General features: G+C 48.9%; 1 protein-coding gene across 12 annotated transcripts in view; it reads right to left on the bottom strand.

Moving 5' to 3' along the window:
• Positions 1-773: 773 nt before the first annotated feature.
• The window catches only part of LOC142065819 (histone-lysine N-methyltransferase EHMT1-like), a 124,103-nt gene continuing 105,260 nt past the window's right edge, over positions 774-19,616 (bottom strand). For all 12 annotated transcript variants that reach the window (XM_075112486.1, XM_075112484.1, XM_075112493.1 and 9 more), the window contains 11 exons: positions 19,250-19,351; positions 18,398-18,502; positions 15,555-15,709; positions 14,559-14,726; positions 14,030-14,174; positions 12,751-12,828; positions 11,491-11,606; positions 9,358-9,444; positions 4,902-4,980; positions 1,857-2,032; positions 774-1,547 (listed from right to left, as the gene is read on the bottom strand). In XM_075112486.1, the coding sequence (XP_074968587.1) occupies positions 1,364-1,547; positions 1,857-2,032; positions 4,902-4,980; positions 9,358-9,444; positions 11,491-11,606; positions 12,751-12,828; positions 14,030-14,174; positions 14,559-14,726; positions 15,555-15,709; positions 18,398-18,502; positions 19,250-19,351 (1,395 nt within the window). In that variant the 3' untranslated portion in view covers positions 774-1,363. The remainder of the gene's footprint in view (positions 1,548-1,856; positions 2,033-4,901; positions 4,981-9,357; positions 9,445-11,490; positions 11,607-12,750; positions 12,829-14,029; positions 14,175-14,558; positions 14,727-15,554; positions 15,710-18,397; positions 18,503-19,249; positions 19,352-19,616) is intronic.

Genomic DNA, 19,616 nt, shown 5'->3' with positions numbered 1-19,616 from the left:
TATTCACGTGGTGAGCAAAAATCACACCAGAATCAGCACCGTTTTGTTTTGTGGTTTCTTTTTGTTGTTGTTTTGGTTTTTTTGGGTTTTTTTTTTTTTTAATTTTTTTTAAATTTTTTTTTTCTTTTTAATGCTAGTCCCCAATGTTTCAGTAATGGTAAAAAATAAATCGGTTTATTGAAACCTCATAGCATGTGGCTTAAAAATTAATTGAAGGTGCCCAGCGTTGAGAAAAGTGATGGGAACAGACGAGCTGGTGGCATCTGGGATCTTCTCGCTGTGACACGTCCTGTCTGCTGTTCGCCCCAGCCGGTGGATGCGAGTCGAGGTTCTCTATAATATATATCTCTCGTTCGCTTTATTTTTAAAAAAAGAAAAACTGATTTCCTTAAGAAGTTAGTGTCTTGTACAATCCCCTGCAACCTTCCCTCTCTAAAACGGGTAACACGACGGGGCGAGGGAAATCCTTCCATGGATGAACCGAACACTGAGACAGTAACACGGCCAGGCGGCGCAGGCGAGAGCTGGTTTGTAACGGAGAAAGGCCGGGAGGGAGCAGGGGCTTAGGGGAAGCGTCTCTGGTCGGCTCGGGAGAGAGCCAGGAACCAAAGGGATTACAAGGACTGTGGATTTCTTCTCATCAGATGAGAAAAAACCCGGTGGATTTGGTAACAAGGAGGGTATGCGTTAGAATGCCCTCTAGCTCCCAGGGCAAGGCCCCACTGCAACGTCCTGCGAGATGTGGGAGAGATTCATGATTTATTTAAAAAAAAAAAAACAAAACAAAAAACAAAAACCAAAAACCAACCAAAAAACCAAACAAACCAACAAAAACCAACCAGCAGAACCTGCCCCCGGGCTGTGCCAAGCAAACCCAAATGCCAGCACCTCCCTCTCCCTCCCCGCTCCCCCAGGCTTTTAGAAACAAAGTCCCATCAAGTATTCAAAGTTTATTACAAGTGAACTGTAGATGACTCGGCATGAGCGACCCATTCAATTAACAATAGTCGGAGGACGGGCAGCTCTCCCTCGGCTCTGACAACACTTAGCACGTTAAGAGACAGAGGCCGGGACAGCTTGCATGGAAAAAAAAAATGCAACAGCCACCCCTCCACACGCAACTGTGAAAACCAGCAGCTTTCCAGGACCGGGGAGGAAAGAACAACATCACGGAGGCGGGATTTGCTTTTACTTATTCCTCAAGTAACAGTCGGTGGCACAGCCCTAAGTGTCACAAACCCTTGGCTTTCCTTGAGCGGGTTTTGTTTTTTTTTTCCCCCTTTTTTTTTTCTCTTTAAATGGAAATTCAGACAGTATGTGAACCTATAGGGTTAAAACAAGTCAGTCTCTGGGGAGCGGAGCCTCAAAAGGGGCCTGCTGCAGTGGCAGAGCTGGTGTCGGGGAGCCCGTTTTCCTGCGTGTCCTGGGACGAGGTGCTCGCCTGCCGCTGGGCCAGCGCTGAGCTCGAGTGTTTGCACTTGGGTGAACCGCACTGACAGCTGAAGTATTTGCCTTTGATGTCCCAGAACCTGTCTCCGTAGTCAAAGCTGCAAGAGAGACACAGAGACAGGGTCACTTCAAAGCAGAAGCACGCAGGGGGAAAAGGGACCGTGCAGCGGTGCAAGCCACCGGGGGCAGCAATCCTTGGTGCTGCCACAATTTGGGTTTTTGCAAAGCTTCAGGGGACGGAACGCGCTTGTGGGATCCCCAGGAGACCCTGTGGGTGCGGCCCTGAGAGCAAGGGATGGAGCGAGCCAGCTCAGGAGCGGCAGAGCTTTCGTCCCTCCACGTTCCATCCTTCCCCCCGTGAGGCAGTGGCTCCCCACGGGAGGGGCAGCCCTGGGGACAGCACCTACCCGATTTCTTCTCCAGCCTCTATATGCCTCGTGCTGAAGAAGGCGATCCTGGGAAAGCGGAGGTCCTGATGTGACATGAAGACTCGCACCGGGATGAGGTTTGGCTCGCAGAGGTGGTTTATAAAGCGGCTGATGTTGCCATAGAAACGGGCATCTATGCAGTACACCTCTCCATCCTAGAGGAGAAATGTTGCATCTTTGATTAGATGAAGTTCGGTTCAGTATTATTACTGCTACTTATTTAAAAAAACACACCAAACAACAAGTGATCAAACTACCGGTCATTCCGCTAAACCTCTGCAGAGCTTCAAGAAGAACCGCCACCTGGGCAGGACGCCCACTGTGGGTTTGAAAGGACTGAACTCACACATTTATATTCAACAGTACTCTGAAAATACAGTTTTCTGCACAGCACTCAGCTCCCACTAGCCCAAAGACCTGTTAAAACGCCCCTGACACTGGGTGGCATGTCAGTTCTCCCCAGCCCTGCTCTGGTAAAGCACCAGTTTGGCACAGTGAGATCCATGTTTGGTGCAGAAAAACACCTTATGCGTAAAAGCCACTGGACAGGGGAACAGGCATCTGTTCTCTCCTCTAATTGAACACGACAGCTAGGAAACACAAAGCCAGAGCCTTGAGAGAACGCAGCTTTTGCGGATAAAAGTGAAAGTGAGAACACAAAAATTCCCTTTCTGGAGAGCTCAGAGAGCAGTGATATTTTGTTTTCCTTGAAAATAAAAGAACCCCCCTCAGGGCTTTTTTATTCCAGCAGAGAATGACTGTGCAAAGCAGAGACTTTAATTACAGAAGCTAATTTCAGTTGCGAAGAGGCCAAAAGCAAAAGGATCCATTAGCAGTGCTCAAACTCCCTTTTGGGCAAGCACCTTGCAATTGTTAATGGATGAGCCATGCCAGATCACACCGCCCGACTGGTGCAGGAGCCCAGGGAAGAGTCCCAGCGACATGGTCCCGTATCACTCACAGTGTCATCAGCTCTAATTTCAGTTAGAAGTAATTCCCGTCACCCCCTCACTTTCATCCATGGAAATGCCCTGGTTGGTGAGGACAACATCACCCACTACCGCATCTAGTGACCATCTGGAAAGAACTGAGCTCTCCACCATGCAAGGCAAGATGTGTTTCTTGGGAAAGGAGCCTGCTGCCTTGACCAACACAGGCAGCGTCCTCCCTGGGAAGCTGCTAAGGAGGACAAGTCCCAAAGCAAACGGCTTCCCACCTTACTATGAGGGTTTCAGGAACGTAAGAGTCACACAGTGGCTAGTAAGGAGGAAGAGGAGAAACCATGAACCCACTCTGCAGTGAGACGAGTCTCCTTCTCAAGAGTGGGAAGGCACCAGGGTTTCTTAGAAGGGAAGAAGCCCAGAGAAAGCCCTTCTTGCCTGCAGGCAGGCAGGGGTCGCGGGGGTGCAGCAACATGCAGCCCCAACTGCTGCCCCTCCTTGACGGAGCACACCGGGCCAAGCTCACGAGCAGGGACTGCAGGGGATGGGCCTGCGCGTGGGGCGGCTTAACACAAAGAGAAAGCAACCACAGCAGCTAAAACTCAGCCTCATCTTTCCCCAAAACAGTGTGGTTTTTCCAGCTCTCCAGTACAGAGACAAGAAAACTATCCCTTTAACCAGTGGAAGATCAGAGAGCATCTGCTGTGCTGTGTCTTCCTCCTGGAAACCCAGGAATGGCTGTAAGTTTTGGCTGTTCGATGTTTGCCCCCTTTCAGGCATGGGACATGACTGCAGGACCTGGTACACAAAACGATTCACTGTGCACGTGGCCGTCAGTGGCAGCTCAAGGTACAGGGACATCAGAAGCGACACCCCCACCACTGTCTTTCAGTACAGCACAAGCCTGTCCAGGCCACCCCTTCAGGACACACCAGGACCCCAGGGTTGTCCATCCCAGGGTTTGGGTTCACACCCGTAACAATTTCCCATCACTCGGGAGGCTGCGGGACCCGGCTAGCGCTGCCCTACCCTCCGCCACCCACCCCAGTGGGCTGCTTGGTGCCTGCGTTTCTACAGGTGCTCCCCTTTGAAAAAACCCTGAAAAAAGATTACGTGCTTGCAGCTGTACTTAGGTCTCCCTCCTCGCTTCACTAAAGGCTTCCTAAGAGCAAACACACAGAGGTCATCCCTCAAGGCAGCCAGCCAGGGGTTAGCCTAAGGCAAGGCAAGCCCAAGGAGTGGGCTCCTGCTCATAAATGTACCAACCAGGTTGAAGTCCCTGCTGCTTTTCAACTTCTTAATTACAATTTGACCCCTCTGTTTTCAGACTGACCACAGGACACATTACTTGGCTTTTTTCAGTCGTTGAATGTGTGTTGCTTTAAAACAGAAGAAGAAAAATAAAGGCACAGCTTCTTTGTCACTAGCTGATGACAGAAACAAGACAGAGACTGTTTTACAGCTTTCCTTGGAAGCCACCCCATTCCTCTGAGTCCCCAGCTCACCTCTCTCTTCCTTTCCCAAGGGAAGTCTGAAGTGATGGCCTTGCTTAAAAAGCTTTAGATCACACTTTTCAAAGCACGATTTCTGCTCTGAGACAGCCTCCACAGAGCAGCACAGGGTAACTACCAGCAGAACAAGCCTCAAGTCCCTGCCAGGGCATCTGGTGGATTCCTTTGTAAGTGAACAGTTTTTTCAGTCTTCCAGCTCAACTTTTTATGAAGAACCTACAGAGCTGCCAATCAACACAGCTGCAAGCCTGCATATACACACCTGAGTATCAAAAACTGAACAGCTGAACTCAGGATGCCCAAATGGTTTTGACAGAAGAGCATTTTGCATCAAAACCGGTGTGGGCAGCACGTACCGTGGCGGGCGGCCCATGCACTCTTACCATTTTAACAAGTCCTAAGCCTTACCTCAACCACTCTATATTTTGACTAAAATGCAGTGAGGATGCAGTCCTCCTCTTTGCAGGCTTTCAGATCATGCTGTACATCAAGATGGAGACAAATATTCTCTCTGCTAATTTGGAGAAGCAAGACCTTGGGTTTGTCTCATTAGACACCTTCAGATACAGTACCTTGTTGTCAAGGTCGAAGAGGTAGGAGTCCTCTTCACGGACGTCTGCCTCGGAATCGGATATCAGCTCACCAACATACCTGCAGACAAACAGGAAAGGCAGAAATAAGATGCTCATGCAATCACAAGGTTGGGTTTAAACACATCTTTCTGGGAAGAGGGAAAGGAAGGGATACAGCCCAGCCACAGATGGCAACCCACAGCCTTCGCACTGCAGGTCATCTCAGAGCCACCCGGGAAAACTGAGCTTTGCCAACTTACAGCAGCTAAAATCTGGCTCCAAACTCCATCTTTTCAGGGCAACACTTTTAATAATAAAAATGGAGTCTTACTTCCAACAAAATTTACTTTTTCCCTGAGATCTATGTTTCCTTTTGCAAATCTCTTCGCTGGCCAGGATCAACACATTAATCCAAATCTCCTTATGTTCACAGTCAGACTCACACCCTGGCTCTCCCATACACCAGCAATGCTTCCGCTGTTCACATCCCAAAGCAAAATGTTTCTGTCTGTCCTTCCTGTATTTTCCAGGGTATTTTGACCAATTACACAGGCTACATACCTTAAAAAGTTTTGTTTTAAAAGTCTTAGGTCTTATCTAACCAGGCAGGATCCCTGGAAGGATCTAGGCTTCTTTCTCAATCCCTCTTGAACCAGAATAAACCAAAGCTCTGATCCCAGTAACAACCACCCTGTTATAAAACCACGTGCAAGACAGATCACAACGAGGTCCTGCGAGCACTGCAAAGCATGTGCTGCTTGGCCTGGCTTGCTGAGAAGGGCGAAATACCCACACCACCCCTCACACCGCAGACGCACGCTGGTTTTGATGCAAACCCCCTTGTGGCAGGAGTCCCCGCTGCACTGGTGTTCCCACATTTTTCTCCCCATCTCCATCCTAAACAGCTTGGGACTGTCAAGGTTCAGCATTTCCTGGCCCTGACCTGCTTGCAATCAAAGTAAAAGGCACAAGAGGAGAGGTACCGAGCCAGAGGGAGGATGAGAGAAGGAAACAACAGCACAGTAGATTCTGGTATGTAAGTCTTCCCTGCCTGCATTGCAATGACAATTAATTATAAGCAAAGGATTCACAATATGAATAAATATTCTTCGCAGCATCAACAGAGACTTCCACGATCAGCAGCCATTATCACAGCATTCCTCTGCAGCTCTCAAGGCATTTTCAAAGTGTTAACCAACCATATCCATTTCCCCCCTGTGGCTCAAGGCAGCATTTAACTCCAGGGCTGGGGAAGAGGAGAGCCACGGAACATTAACCTGGAAAGGGCCCACGCACTCCGTGACAAGGGATCGTTTGGCAGCAGTTCCCAAATCTGAGCGATCTGGCCAAGTCGCTCTGCCAGAGCAGGAGGCTGCCGCCGCGTGCGATCCTCCTGTTTGCCCCCACCGCAGCTTGTTATTTATTAAGCGCTCCCGTAAGGCTGCGGCATTACTGGAAATCACACGCTCGTTGGTGACCTAAAGCAATATGAAGATGATGGCCAGAGAGGGAGAGAAATTGCTGTAGCATGGCACAGTAGCCAGCAGCAGCTGAGAAACAGCTGAATAATGCTGCACGGAGAAGCACTCTGCTCAGGGACAGCCACTTCAGGTTTACAACTCAGTGAAACAAAAAACCACAATCCAAGTAAAAATTGTTGTTTCGATGATCCTTTAAAGACTGCTCCTGTAACTCACTTCCTTTCCAGGACTGCTTACCAATACAAATGATTCCCTAATTCCCCAGGTCCAAAGTTATGGAAGGATGTGCAAGAGGTACATTTTCCTACCCAAAAAAGAACAGGACAATCAGCCCCTTCATTTAAAAACTCGAAGTCAATCCAGCGCCTTGCTTCTCAGCAAGATGTTCAGCATGCTGATGGCAAGTGACTACACCTCAGAGCTTTACACTGCCACTCATCACTGCAAGATCAGAGCATGCTCCATGCAAAAATCAAGAGCAATAACAAGTCCCTAGCACAGGCTCCAGCATTTTCCACGGGGTGTGGGAGATGGGATGCCTGGGGCTTCTCTGGCTAAAAGAGGTGTGGCTAAAATACCTGGCTTGATGCAGATGGTATCTGTTAGAACATCACTGTTTTGTACAGGAATGAAATATTCTGAGACCACATAATGTACATGCACCAAAAGGAACAGACCAGATCCTCACAAACCTCTGGTTTCTGCATCCCACTAATTCAAAGCCTCTCCAATAAAAGCCTCCACCATTTCCAGAACGAGCCGTTACACCGTCTGACAACCATGCACGAACAGAGCAGACTCAGAACAACCCACAGCAATGTCATCGCAGGGGGAGCAACAGCAACTTCTGAGCAGTGACAGATCTGGAGGCCAGGGAGGAACCTGCACACAAGCACGCTCCTGAGCATCTGTGAGCGGAAGAGCCTAAAACCTCGGTGGGAGCCCAGCGGGGCGGGGAGGATCACACTGCTGCATCTCCCCTCACTCAGCTGCTGCTTCCAGGGTGGTGCTGAAGGTACCGGAGGCCATCAGTAGGAGGGTCTGGAGCGACTGGGGGCTGGGGAGCCCTGGAGATGATGGTGGGAGGGCTGGCTGGCCACCGTGCCAGCAGAGCCTCGCTCCCAGCTGCCAAAGTGCTCTGAGCACTGCTAAACACTCCCTGCAAAAGCTGCTGTGGGCTGCCAGAGGGACAGTCTGCAAGCAGAAATGGGAAGGGAAACCATTTTTGGAGTGATTACAGAGAAAAGTTGAAAGGTATCTGAAGTACAGAGCAGGCTGAAAAGCAGTATGTTTCTAAGAAAGGCATTTACACACAGAAACAGTCAGGACCAGCAGAGTTTGGAAAATAGAAGCATTGTGAGAACTATTCCAGATTTGCCCCTCTTGTGGGCCTACGTGAAAAATTGTGGAATAAAAGTCATCCTTACGCCAGTACAATGATCACCCTTCCAGTGCAGAATAATAACCTGCTCAGGGCTCTAATCCAGACGTTTAACGCACAATGCTCCTCCACTACAGCCGATCCCAGGAGCTGCTGTGTGCAAGCACCCCCAAGCACCCCTGGCACCAGGGCTTCTTTGCCAGACATGAGGAAAAAAAGAAACCAAGTCTATAGGTTGTCCATGAAGAATCACAGGGAGGACATCAGTGCAGCTGGCTTAAGGAGGAGAGAAGGACTGTTGAGTAAATAACACGTGTTTGTGCGTGTGCGTGATGGAGACAAGGGGAATGTATATGGGCAAGACATAAAATAGCTCAGCTTTTGAGTATGCAGCTCATTTAGATAATGAAGAAGATAGCGCCTACCACTGAAACAGTGGCAGCAGCTCCTGGCAAGGGCGGAGGGAAGAGTTAGGCACAGTGGTGGTATCTGCACCCCATCAGCTCTGATGCACTCTAATTACACCTGTTTCCTTGGGCCGCTTATTCACCACTGCTTATTCCTCTTGCATGCCAGCATTCCAGTAAGGTTTGGTAAAGCCAGTGCCTTTTTTTCTTTGGGAGCAGTTTTCGTGCAGGCTCTGGCTCATCTCTGGGCACTGAACCAGGACACGGGGACCTTTGGTACTTAAAAGGAAGCCCCACCTGAAGACAGGCTTGAGACACTCCCCACAAACAACAGAGTTTGAAGCTTTACCTCCGAAAAAAACCTTTTTATTGTCTGGCAGCTTCTAACATGGAAGAAATACTTGGCCAATTCACTTTGGTTTGTTTTTTTTTTATATTCTGCAATAATCTTCCTCAATCCCCCACCCCAATGCTATAAAACATCACTAACTAGTTATAAAAATCTCTAGAACCTATTTCCATGAAGGGCATGGGTCCAGCCCTATTTAGAAGGTCTTAACTCACCATAGTATTGCAATGAAGAAAACACTTTCCAAAATATTTAATAAAGTACATTTACCATTTTAAAGCCTAAAACCTGTGGGGTTCAACGGGAGTTTTTTCACTTGACATAAATCTGAACATTTTTGTTCTTAAGTACTTTATTGAATCAGGGCCGAAACACGTGTTCAACGCCAAGTGCTTTACTGTTTTGCTGAATCAGACTAAAGCCAGAGCTGTGACACTGGAAAACCTCTTGAGAGGTCAGTATTGAAACAGAAAAAGATGCGATATAACAAAGTTGCTCCAAAAATTCCCTTGGCCTTAAGTGTCCCAGATCCACGGTGAGCACATTGAGTTGAGCACATTCGTAGCGCAACCCAAATGCTTTTTTCCCTCCATCGCTTCTGTTTCAGGGGGGTAGGACAGATCCCAACAAGGCAGAGAGGGGTGAAAAAAGATCCATACTATGAGGAAAAGGACAAACAGAGCAGGAAACGGAGTCAGGAAACCTCCAACTGAGGGCAAGCAGCTCGGCTTGATGCCAATCTGATTAGCATGGAAACCTCTCCTTGAAGAGGAGCAAACCATCCCAGCCCTCGGGAAGCGATGCGTTTTTGTGAGCTAATGAAAGCTGAATAACTTACTCGCACACAAAGGTTCCCAGTGGAATGTCTTGCATTGTTCGCACACCCCAGCCCATCTTTTGTGTCCGATAAAGCTGCAATCGAGTCCTGGAAAAGAGGAAAGGGAGCCATGTTAATGGCAGCACTCTGCAGAAAGACAATGGATTTTCATAGAGAGATGAGCAAAAAACCCAGCAACCTTCCATCACCACCAACTCCGAGATTATTTCAATACTCAACCCCCCTGGTTGGTGGAAAGGTGGAAAGGGACTTAAGGCAGCGTAGCTCTGCAGAGAGGAGTGCTACGGGGGAAGGCAGGGAGCTTACAGTGAATTAAGAACACCTTGAGCTAAGTGCTCTGATCCCTTTGCCCTCTGCTGAGGCTGGTGCATTTAGCAACTCCATCATATCCAGCTCCCTGGCTGAAAGACAAGGAAGAAACGCTGCAACTTGAAACTTCTTGGTGTAATAGCTGCTCTGTGGAATTTTACTGATGGAGTTTATAGGCAGAGAAACAATCCTGTAAGTCATTCTGCCTCCTGCTCAGCCAGAACTTGAGTTAAGTGCAGGATGAACAGTCTCCAGGGCTAGGGAAGGCTTGCTCTGTCCCCGAGGGAACCAAAACCCACTCTCAGCAATGCTGTTATCGGAATAAAGAGAAATCCGACGCTCACCTTAACTTCACCCTGTTGCTTTTTCCGGTACTTCTCTCCTCTTCCCCCCACCCATTCCCTGCTTGCACCGTCAGCTCAAACCAGGGGCTGTGCGTTTTCTCCTGGTTGCTCACGGCTCCTGGAGCCTTCACCAGGGCAAAACTGACTTCAGGTGAAACCAGTTACAACACTGTATTTCAGGCTTGAGAAAGGTCCCCCATGTTTTGCTTTGTCCACCAGAGCAGAGCAGAGCAGAGAGCCAAGCTCAGGTTCAGGCTCTGCTGTTGGGGCTGACACCAGCAGCAGCAGGACCGCAGCTCCGGTCTCAGCTTCCTGGCTGAGCTGGGCCAGCCTGCCAGATGGAAACATGTGCACCGCCAAGCAGAGATAATTTGGGGAAAATCTGACGAAGGAAGCACTGAGAATGGAGCCGGAGCACCCACGTATCACGCTGCAGCCCAAATGCAGGAGGATTCCTCCGCTGCCTCCCCAGGGACCTCAAGCACAGCTCCGCCAAGCACCTAACCTGAGCACCGGCTTCCTGACAAAGCTGCTCTCCCAGGCTCATGGTTGGGTTTCCAACCCTTCCTGCCTTTCAGAAAAACACTTTAGCAAGGCAAAAATGCAAAAGCAAGAGCTCTAGCTGTACAGCTCCTAAATAAACACCCACATAGACACCAGAGCTCTGGAGCTTGGCAGGGAAAACCAGAGAGGGGTAAAGTTCTGTTGAAACGCATTGAGCCTTTTCCTTACTTATTTTTAACGTTGCAAAATGTCATTGAAACTACAAAGCTTTCAAAAAAGTGTTATCAGTACTACAAAAAAAGTTTGCAAAAAGTCTTTTTTCCACTGGGATTCCTTTGAAGTTTGTCCTGATACATTTAGTGCAGCGGCAAACTTCACAGCAGAGATCCAAAACAAAACATTTACACCTTCAGTCTGGCACCAAAATCATAACAGCCTAATCAGCAGCACCGAGGCCAACAGGTAGTCAGATAACCAATTCAGGGGGAGTCATGCCAGTAATTTGGAAATTTTAAGCAGCCACGTCTGGGCATGCTGGCCTATATTTCTAGTATAGACTGCTAACTTACAAGACCTTCTCAATTAAAGCTTTGCTGTTTCTGTTGCTGTTGTTTTCTTCACAGATCTCCACGTGAGAAGTTACATCTAGGCTGTTTGTACAAACCCACAAGCCATTTATATATATTATGGTCAGGCTGATGAAAAAATGCCACAGATCCCACGTGACAGTGGCAGGGGCAGGGTGCAAATATTAACTGAGCTCATGACCCCACTGCCACTTCATTCCCACCAGCAGCACACAGGAACCCGCTTGCATCCCACCACCGCGTGGTAGCACCTGCCCCAACTTCCGTATCGTCTCGGGAAGTCCTGGGTTTTGTGGGTTTATGAGCGAGCTGAGACCAGAGGGCCAGAAAGCTCACGAGTTTGCTGTTGGTCTTGCCAAGATAAGCTGCATTTGGATCATCCTTCTCACCTGAGCCCGTTCTGCACCACTCGGTTCCTACAGGTTCGCCAGCATGAGCACGCATGATTACACTCAAAGATGAGCGGCGGCTCAGCCATGTTGAATTCAGGCAGGAGTCGGCCATCCTGAAGAGGAGAGGCATTCAAGACTGGGTTAGTTGTCTGTTCCTGTGACCCCTCCAAACCAGAGGCAGGCCAGAGAACCCCAAGGTGAAGGCATGCCCCGACATCCCCAAAACTAGTGTCAGACCTCAACCTCCGCAGTGGTTTTGCTCTACCCCGATGGTGGCACTCTCGCCACTATCACCGACAGCTGCCAAACAGCAAGACACCGTCTAGATTTTTGCTGCCTGGCATCACCCTACGCACCATCAGAAAAAATATCTTACAGTGCTGTGCAAAGAAACGGTGTGCATCACCACTGTTATCATTCTGCAGTGCTGGAGGGGAGAAGCGGGTGCTTAGTCTGTCTCTGGAATAAAGCCTAAACTCCCAGATTACAAGGCCAATACGCCCAAGTTCTGTGAACCACATTATCTTCCCAAATAACACTCCCAAAAAACCTACAATCCAATTATTTACCAGCCTTATAGTATTAAGGAAGCGATAGACGCCGTTCATCATATTTAACAAATTTCGCTTTTAAGGCTTCAAAGATGTAATCACCTATTAACATGTAAATAAAATGGCTACAAAGCAAAGAAAGATGCCAGTATTCCCTCTGGGAGAAACTTGCAGAGTTTCACAGAACTTCTAATCTTAGCAGAACCTGTCCAAATATTAACCTCAAAACCTCCCTGGGGGATCGAAGCAAGAACTTACCCAAAACAAACCAGGCTTCTGGCAATGTTGCAGTTAAAACCTCTTTACTTTGCCTTCATCCAGAAGGATCACCATAAATAAAAGCAGGCAAAAAAATCTATACTGCCCTCCCCTTGTTTACATATTACAGCATTTTCTATGTTGCTCTGAAACGGAAGCTGATTTCACGCATGGATTATTAAATGCTCTCTATCACATGGGTATAATTAATGGCTCAGTTGGCATGACAGTAACACAAATAAGTAACACTAGAAAAGCTTCCCTGAGTACGCGTTTTGTTATCGTCACATACATCTCAAAGCTGAGACTACAACTTTATGCATTTTAAAAGAAAAAGTAGGGGAGTTGTGCAAGGAACTGTTTTTAAGGTACTATTATAAACCCTGAACTGTGCCAAGTTCAGCTCACAAGCACTGGTCTAACCCAACCGGAGGTTCTGTGTCCTCACCTTATCATACCAGCAGCGCATACTGAGTTGGCCACACATGCAGTTACTGGAGGAGCAGTCGTCTATACATACGCAATACTGGAAGGGAAGAAAGGGAGTTAACTCCACACCACTCGCACACAGCTGAAAGAGCAACTTCTGTGACTGGGCCAGAGAGGAAACCACAAGTCTTTGCCTCTCCTGCCACAGCTCCTTAGCCAGAAAGATAACCAGCCTCACCGGTTCGGTGGCATTTTTACCCCATTCCTTATTTCTGTATGCAAAGAACGTCAAAGGATTCCAGCTTGCAGGAAAGGATCCCACGCTGAGCCACCTTCATTTCTCATGAGAGGATGTCCCCCTGTGTTACTAACCCTCCCCTGTGCCCTATGAGCTGTACTCCATGCTCAAGGAAAAGGAAAGCTCCAAGGAGGGACCAGAGCTGGGAGATGATGCAACATGATGGCTCAGTCCTCCCCTGCTGCTTGCCTCTTCCCACACGGGTGCTCCAGCTGGCTGCTTCCCCAGCACTCCCCAAGCCACCACGGTCCCACCACCAGCTTCTGCACAACAGGGCTTGGGCAGGAGAAGTTCACTTCAGCCATCTGAGAGCTGTGCCCAGACGTACCCTTACCCCACCCTTCCCCACCTCTGCTTTCACAGCCTGGCCCTTTGAGGACTTCCAGTGTCACAATAAAGACCTTGGCCTGGGTGCTGCAGTCATCAGGAAGCCAGCATGAGGAAGGTCTCCCAACAACTCACTAACTCTCCAGATACAGAACAAAGGAAAGGATAAATGGGAGCCACATCAGCCAGTACCAGATGGCTGATGCTACAAGCACACAGCTGAGCACAGAGGTTAGCCTAAGTATCAGAAAGGAATCATAGAATCATAGAATGTCCTAAGTTGGAAGGGACCCACAAGGATCAAGTCCAAATCCTGTCTCTGCGCAGGACAACCCCAAATTCACACCATGTCTCTGAAGGTGTTGTCCAAGTGCTTCTTGAATACCATCAGGCTTGGTGCCGTGATGCCTCCCTGGGGAGCCTGTTCCAGGGCTCCACCACCCTCTGGGGGAAGAACCTTTTCCTAATATCCAACCTAAGCAGAAGGAAGAAAAGCAGAATCCCATTTCCTAGAGCAAGAGCTAGAGTTTAGGACAACAGCTTTAGCTGGAATTTGATGACAATATTAGGACTAGACATTCCCATTCTGAATGCAAAACCCATTCTGAGGTGCAGTGCACTGCAACATCCCTGAATACTGCAGGGACAGAACAGGAAAAAAATGGATACACACCTGTAAATGAGTGATGTTTCTATCAATGTCCATTGGGGAGGTGACGCAGTTCTGCGAAACATATTTGTAGTTGCTAGGACAAGGCTCGCTGTCCACTGAATTGATACAGGGAATCGGGATACGCTCATAACCCCGGGCAATGTCTCTGTCAGTGGGAGAAAGAATTGTCACAGAAGAAAAGCTCCCCTGAACAAGGGGCCATTCAAATGCCATCCTGGGGCAGAATTACTGTCTTTGATCACTGAGCATTCAAAGCCTGAAAGCAATTCAGACTAGAACAGAGTTCATTTTTTTCTGCCCTGCCTTACAGATTGTTCTTTGCGCTTGCAAATATTTCCATTCAGAGGATGAATTTACAAACCACGGTCTGAATCAGCATGTGCTTATTTCTTGCAAGCTCCAACTGACCTTCACACCAGTTTAAAAAGCTAAGCATGCACTTACAGTCCTTTCTTAAACCAGGCCCCCAGCCTCCCCCATGCAAGGGCTCTACTTCATGACCCACAAGCAAAGCCAGCTGGATTCTCACCTGCTCACAACCTTCTCTATCTGGGCAGGCTTGTCAGTAGATGATTCTCTGAGAGTCTTGTTCATCTGCAGGGCCACCCAGACCTGAGAGTTAAGGCTGGAGCACTGGAGTGGAGTCTCACCCTCCTTGTTCTTTAAAGTGACATCCGAGCCACGGGAAAGAAAGAGACTGCAAAACAGCAAGAACAAATAAGCATCCCCCAAGAGAAACCACACAAGGGGAAAATGAGCTGAATCACATCCTCCAGCCAGCCCTTAAGGGACAAGGAAGAATCTGTAGTAGTGAATAATCACCTGAGTTTTCTTTATTAAGCATGGTTCAGTGAATCCTTCTACATGAAGGCGCTGGCAGAAGCCACAGACTGGAGCTCTAGGCTCTCGCAAGAGCTCTGGGCAAACCTCGCCTTGCTTCAGGCATGACAAGTACCTTGCTGGTACCAGCCTAACTTCAGACAGGCTTGAAACTCTCTCTGGCAGGGAAAGATATGGGATGGGAAGAGTAGGCTGGAAAAGGAAGAGTCCCACAGAAAACTGGTATTGGACTTGGCCCGTGTTTATATTCACCAGCTTTTGGTAAGAATACATGATGACTTTATTCATAGCGGTGGTGAAGCAAAGGAAAAGCCCTGTTACCATATTATGCCACACTAGTTGCAAAACAAAAAACCAAATGAAAACAAAACAAGAGCTCTAATCAAGGATGGCTGACACCCTTCTGCTGGGAAGCCCAGGCTGAGCACTGCCCCTCAAGCCCTCTGCCTAAGACTCCAGGACCACCCCGTGTTCTCTGGTCTTTTTTATACCAGCTCTGGCAGCAGCTAGTATTTCAGACCCACCACCCCTAGGAGCAGGGCAATAGAGAAACAAGCCCTCCATCCCAAGTTTGTTTTGTCCTTAAATGCCAAAGACATTTCAAAGCATCTCCCAAGCTTGCCAGCCAGCACTCGGAGAGAAAGGAGTGACATGGGGAACATGGCAGGGCTGGAGTCGTACTTACACAACACACTCGTAGCGGTTCTCTCTGGCTGCAATATGCAAGGGTGAGTCCCCGTGAATATTCACTGCATGTAAATCACACTTAGCAGCCAGCAGTATCTCCGCTATGTCAACGCAGCCAGAAAAAGCAGCCCAGTGCAAACAAATATTTTCCTCCTGGAGGGAAAGAAAACAGAGTAGAGGGTGTTTAGTGCATTAAAACCCTATAGCTTCGGGACTTCACCATCCTTAGCTCTACACCTGCAGCATTCAACATGTGGCCTGCAGTCTCCTTCCCTACACCACTCCTCCTGGCTGGGTCTGCTGGGGCAGGCAGGGAAATCTCCACTCAGACAAGGAGGGAGTTCTCACTCCAGCCGCCTCCGCGCACCAGAGATGGGGAGGCTGCACACAAAGCAGTCCATCGCCTTCCGTATACACACAGGCAAATCGTCTGTCTCTAAGCCACAAAACAATCTGGATCAATCCATGAGAGATGTGACAGCCATGAACAAACATGCTGGAAAAGGCTAGAAGCTGAGCCTCCCCAGCCCAGACAGACAGGAAAGCTAGTGTGTCTCCCAGTGCTACAAAATTAAAGAGAAAAAGAGCACAGCACAAGCTATAGGGTATATGAAGGTGCTAGAAAGCAAACCACAAGCCACAGGGAAAGCAATCAATCTGACTTCAGGCATCTCTTAAATACTGTATGTACTCATCTCTCACTAGCAGCACTAGAAATAGCTGAACACTCATCTTTTTGATAGAGATATTTTAAGCGATGATACTCTGTTTTCTGTTACAGTGCAATTTGCAGCACACTTTGAACCCTTCCCCATGACAAGCTCTAAAGACGTCGATTACAACAGTGCAATCATAGTAATCATCACCTAACTTTTATCTTTTTTTTTTTTTTTAAAGCAAAAATAAGGCATATCTTTTAGTCTCGCAACTTAACTTAGATCCTTCCTTAAATGGGGAGGCTATTGACATACACCAGGGAGTGGGGAGACCTCTTTCTATACGGCTTCTGCCTCCCATTATGGTAACAGCTACAAGAAAAACCCTCATCAGCATCACATACCAATCTACAGAAGAAATTAATCCTGTCGATTGCACAGCAGATGCTGCTGCTCAGACAGGTTACAGACACCTAGACTTGCTGCTTTGCCTTGCATTGGCTGCTGCCTAACTGAAGCGTAATTACAATCAAAAGCATTTCTCCCGCTCCCGAAATACGATGTTTCCCAGCACAAGTGACACAGCTTCTTAACGACTGCAAGCAGGAGTCGCCAAACGTAGGTACAGTAACAGATATACGATACGTACGTCTGCTAAGAGGGTGGTTTTCTTTCAAGTGAGTTGTTGACTGAGGTGATTTGATTGTCATCATTTAATGTGCGACCTTGTAAGTGGTAGCCAAAAGGCCTCCATGACAGATCAAACAAGTCAGTTTTGTTCAGCCAGTGCTAGGGCTCTGAAGCAATGCAACAGCTGAAAAGCCCCCTCTCTCACCTTGACTTTTGCTTTTAGGAACAGTATCGGACCTGGACCTGCCTGGGAACTACCTAAGCCACCAAGGAAACAGAGGCTCCTACCAAGAAGGGCCTTTCAGACTGGGGACAGCAACTCTGCGGGAACAGCTGGACCCTTTTTGAGCTCGACAAGACAAACGTGCCAACGCTTACCCCTGCTAGCACCCAAGACACAAAATGAGGCATTTAAGGAGACAAATACAAGCCAGCTGCTTATTCCCTTGGAGTCAGAAAAGCACTAGGAGCCTTGGAGAGGAAGATACATTGCCATGAGGGACACCAGAGGATGAACTGATGGCTGGGTAGGTACTTTGCTGTAACAACTCTGTGCAGAGAGCAGCGAAGCCAGTTACCCCTCATTTATCAAACTATCTCACATCTACAGGCCAAAGCCTGGAACAGGTCAACCCACCCCGGTTCACACCCAAGCCTGCCTTGCAGGTACCTCTGGGGTTTCAATATCCTTAGAGACAGAAAGGGAAAAATGAGGCAAACGCTGTTAAGAAAAAAAGAGAGTAGTGATGATATAATCAGTCTCCTGAACAGAAGCCTGGATACTCTCTCCTTTTTTCCCCAGTCATCTCCCTTGTAACTTCTCTGTATACTTGAAAATCCCCGTGAAACCAGCTGGCACAGCCCAACGTGCAACGCTGCCGGGCCCACAGAGCTCCCAGGGACTCCACCTGGAGTCAGACGCTCTCAAGTACGCAGTACATCCCACCGGAGTAGGATTTACAGAGGTGAAGAGCAGACCAGGAGCCAGCTCCAGCACACTGAGCCGCCAGCCTGGGCACGCTCTGTCCACATGGGTGGCTTCATGCCTGTTACACCTAGGAAAAGCCAGGCTTGTGACACTTGCTGGCAAAGCATCTACCCAATCCATCTGCAAAACAGGAGTACAAGCCTGTGCTGCGCAAAAGGCACGCAGGATGCCCCAACCCATACTCAGTGCACACTAGCCCATGACCAACATGGAGCTGGTAAGTCTGGACTGAAGGGGAATCCGCCTGGTGCAGCATCCAAATAGGAGCATGGCAGACCCAGGTGGATCAGAAGCAGCACAGCACAGAGCTGACTACGGCATGCGGCATGACATAAAGCATGCATAAAGCATCCGTATGGGTGGAGGAAAACAACTTCTTGCCAGCTTGTAAACTCTTTCCCAAAATATGGAGGAAAATTCTCCCATCAGGCCCTGCCCCAAACCACCTGTGTCGAGGGACCACCACGCCCCCCTGCGCTGAGCCCAAGATCGGCCTGCTTGGGCTTGTTTGCTTTTTAAACAGAGATTGTGGCTAATTTCTGAAACGGATTCCAGGAAGAACCTCACATTGTCGCGGATGTTGATGTCTGACCCCTTTGCAAGCAGCAGCTTCACCAGCTCAATATGCTTGTACTCAGTGGCCCAGATCATCGGCGTCCAGCCTCCATCATCCTGGGAAAGGAAAAAGAAAGGGTGAGACACGCGGAACAGGCAAGATGGTCTCCTGCTGGCTTCACAAGTCCCATGGCAGCCACAGCATGGTACACCTTGCCTGGGAGCCACAGACCCCTTCTCTCCCCATGTCTGCCTCACCACTCTCCTTCAGTCTGTGCTGCTGCAGGGAGAGGTCCCTCAGGGTTCTGCAGAGCCCAGCGTGATTAGAACCAACATGCCTCAGCAGGCTGGAGTTTATTTGCAGCTCAGCACACCGGCAGTGGATCTCCAGGGCTTTCAAATACAGCTGATTGTCCAAATGGCACAATGAGCATCCAGCTTGTGTAACAAGGAACCCTGATGCAGTGCTGCCTCTCCCCACAACAACAGATAAGCTCTGTGATGGTGAGTACCAGGCTTGACTCATCCCACAGCACGTCTGTGTTCCCACACACCCCCTGCCAGGAGGAGCACAGGGACACCCTTGAGCAACAGGCTCCACGAGCAAATTCAAGATTAAGGAGAAACTGCAAATCAAGGCACAGAGAAGGAAAGTTTCCATGAGGTCAGTGGAGGGGATCGCCTTTTCTGGCAGACGAGGATGCCCACAGCACTGTCGTCCTACAATGTTTTTCGGGTGCCCCCCAGCAGCAGGGCTGTATTTCAGTGACACAGCACGCTGTGTTTCTCGCAGACGCCACACTGCCGAGACTCATGTGCCTGACCTGAGAAAAGCAGCTTCTGCCCCGCGCAGAAAGGCCTCACCTGGCAGTTGACATCCATCTTCCCGTTGGAGAGCAGGTACTGAACAACATCATAGTGCCCCTTCTTGGCAGCCAAGTGCAGACATGTGGAGCCCTCCGCATCCTGGACACAACCACAGAACACGCGCTCAGGGACATCCCTTCCCAGCATTTCCCATGTCTACATGTCACCACTGATACTTAGGAACAGCAGAGAAGTTCACGGACAGAGCACAGGACTCCAAAAGGCCCCAGCCCACAGCCACAAGGGGAGAGAGCAGCAGCAACCAGTGCGGGCATGAAGCAGCGGGAGCTTCATACCAAGCTCAGAGCTGCAACCCATGCAGAGTAGGAGGCTGCGAGTGCAAAGGGTACGGGAAAAGACACCT

This window comes from Phalacrocorax aristotelis, chromosome 17, assembly GCF_949628215.1.
Source record: "Phalacrocorax aristotelis chromosome 17, bGulAri2.1, whole genome shotgun sequence".
Lineage (NCBI taxonomy): Eukaryota > Metazoa > Chordata > Aves > Suliformes > Phalacrocoracidae > Phalacrocorax > Phalacrocorax aristotelis.
Note: the sequence above shows the minus strand (reverse complement) of the source record. Positions and strands in the feature narration are given on the sequence as shown.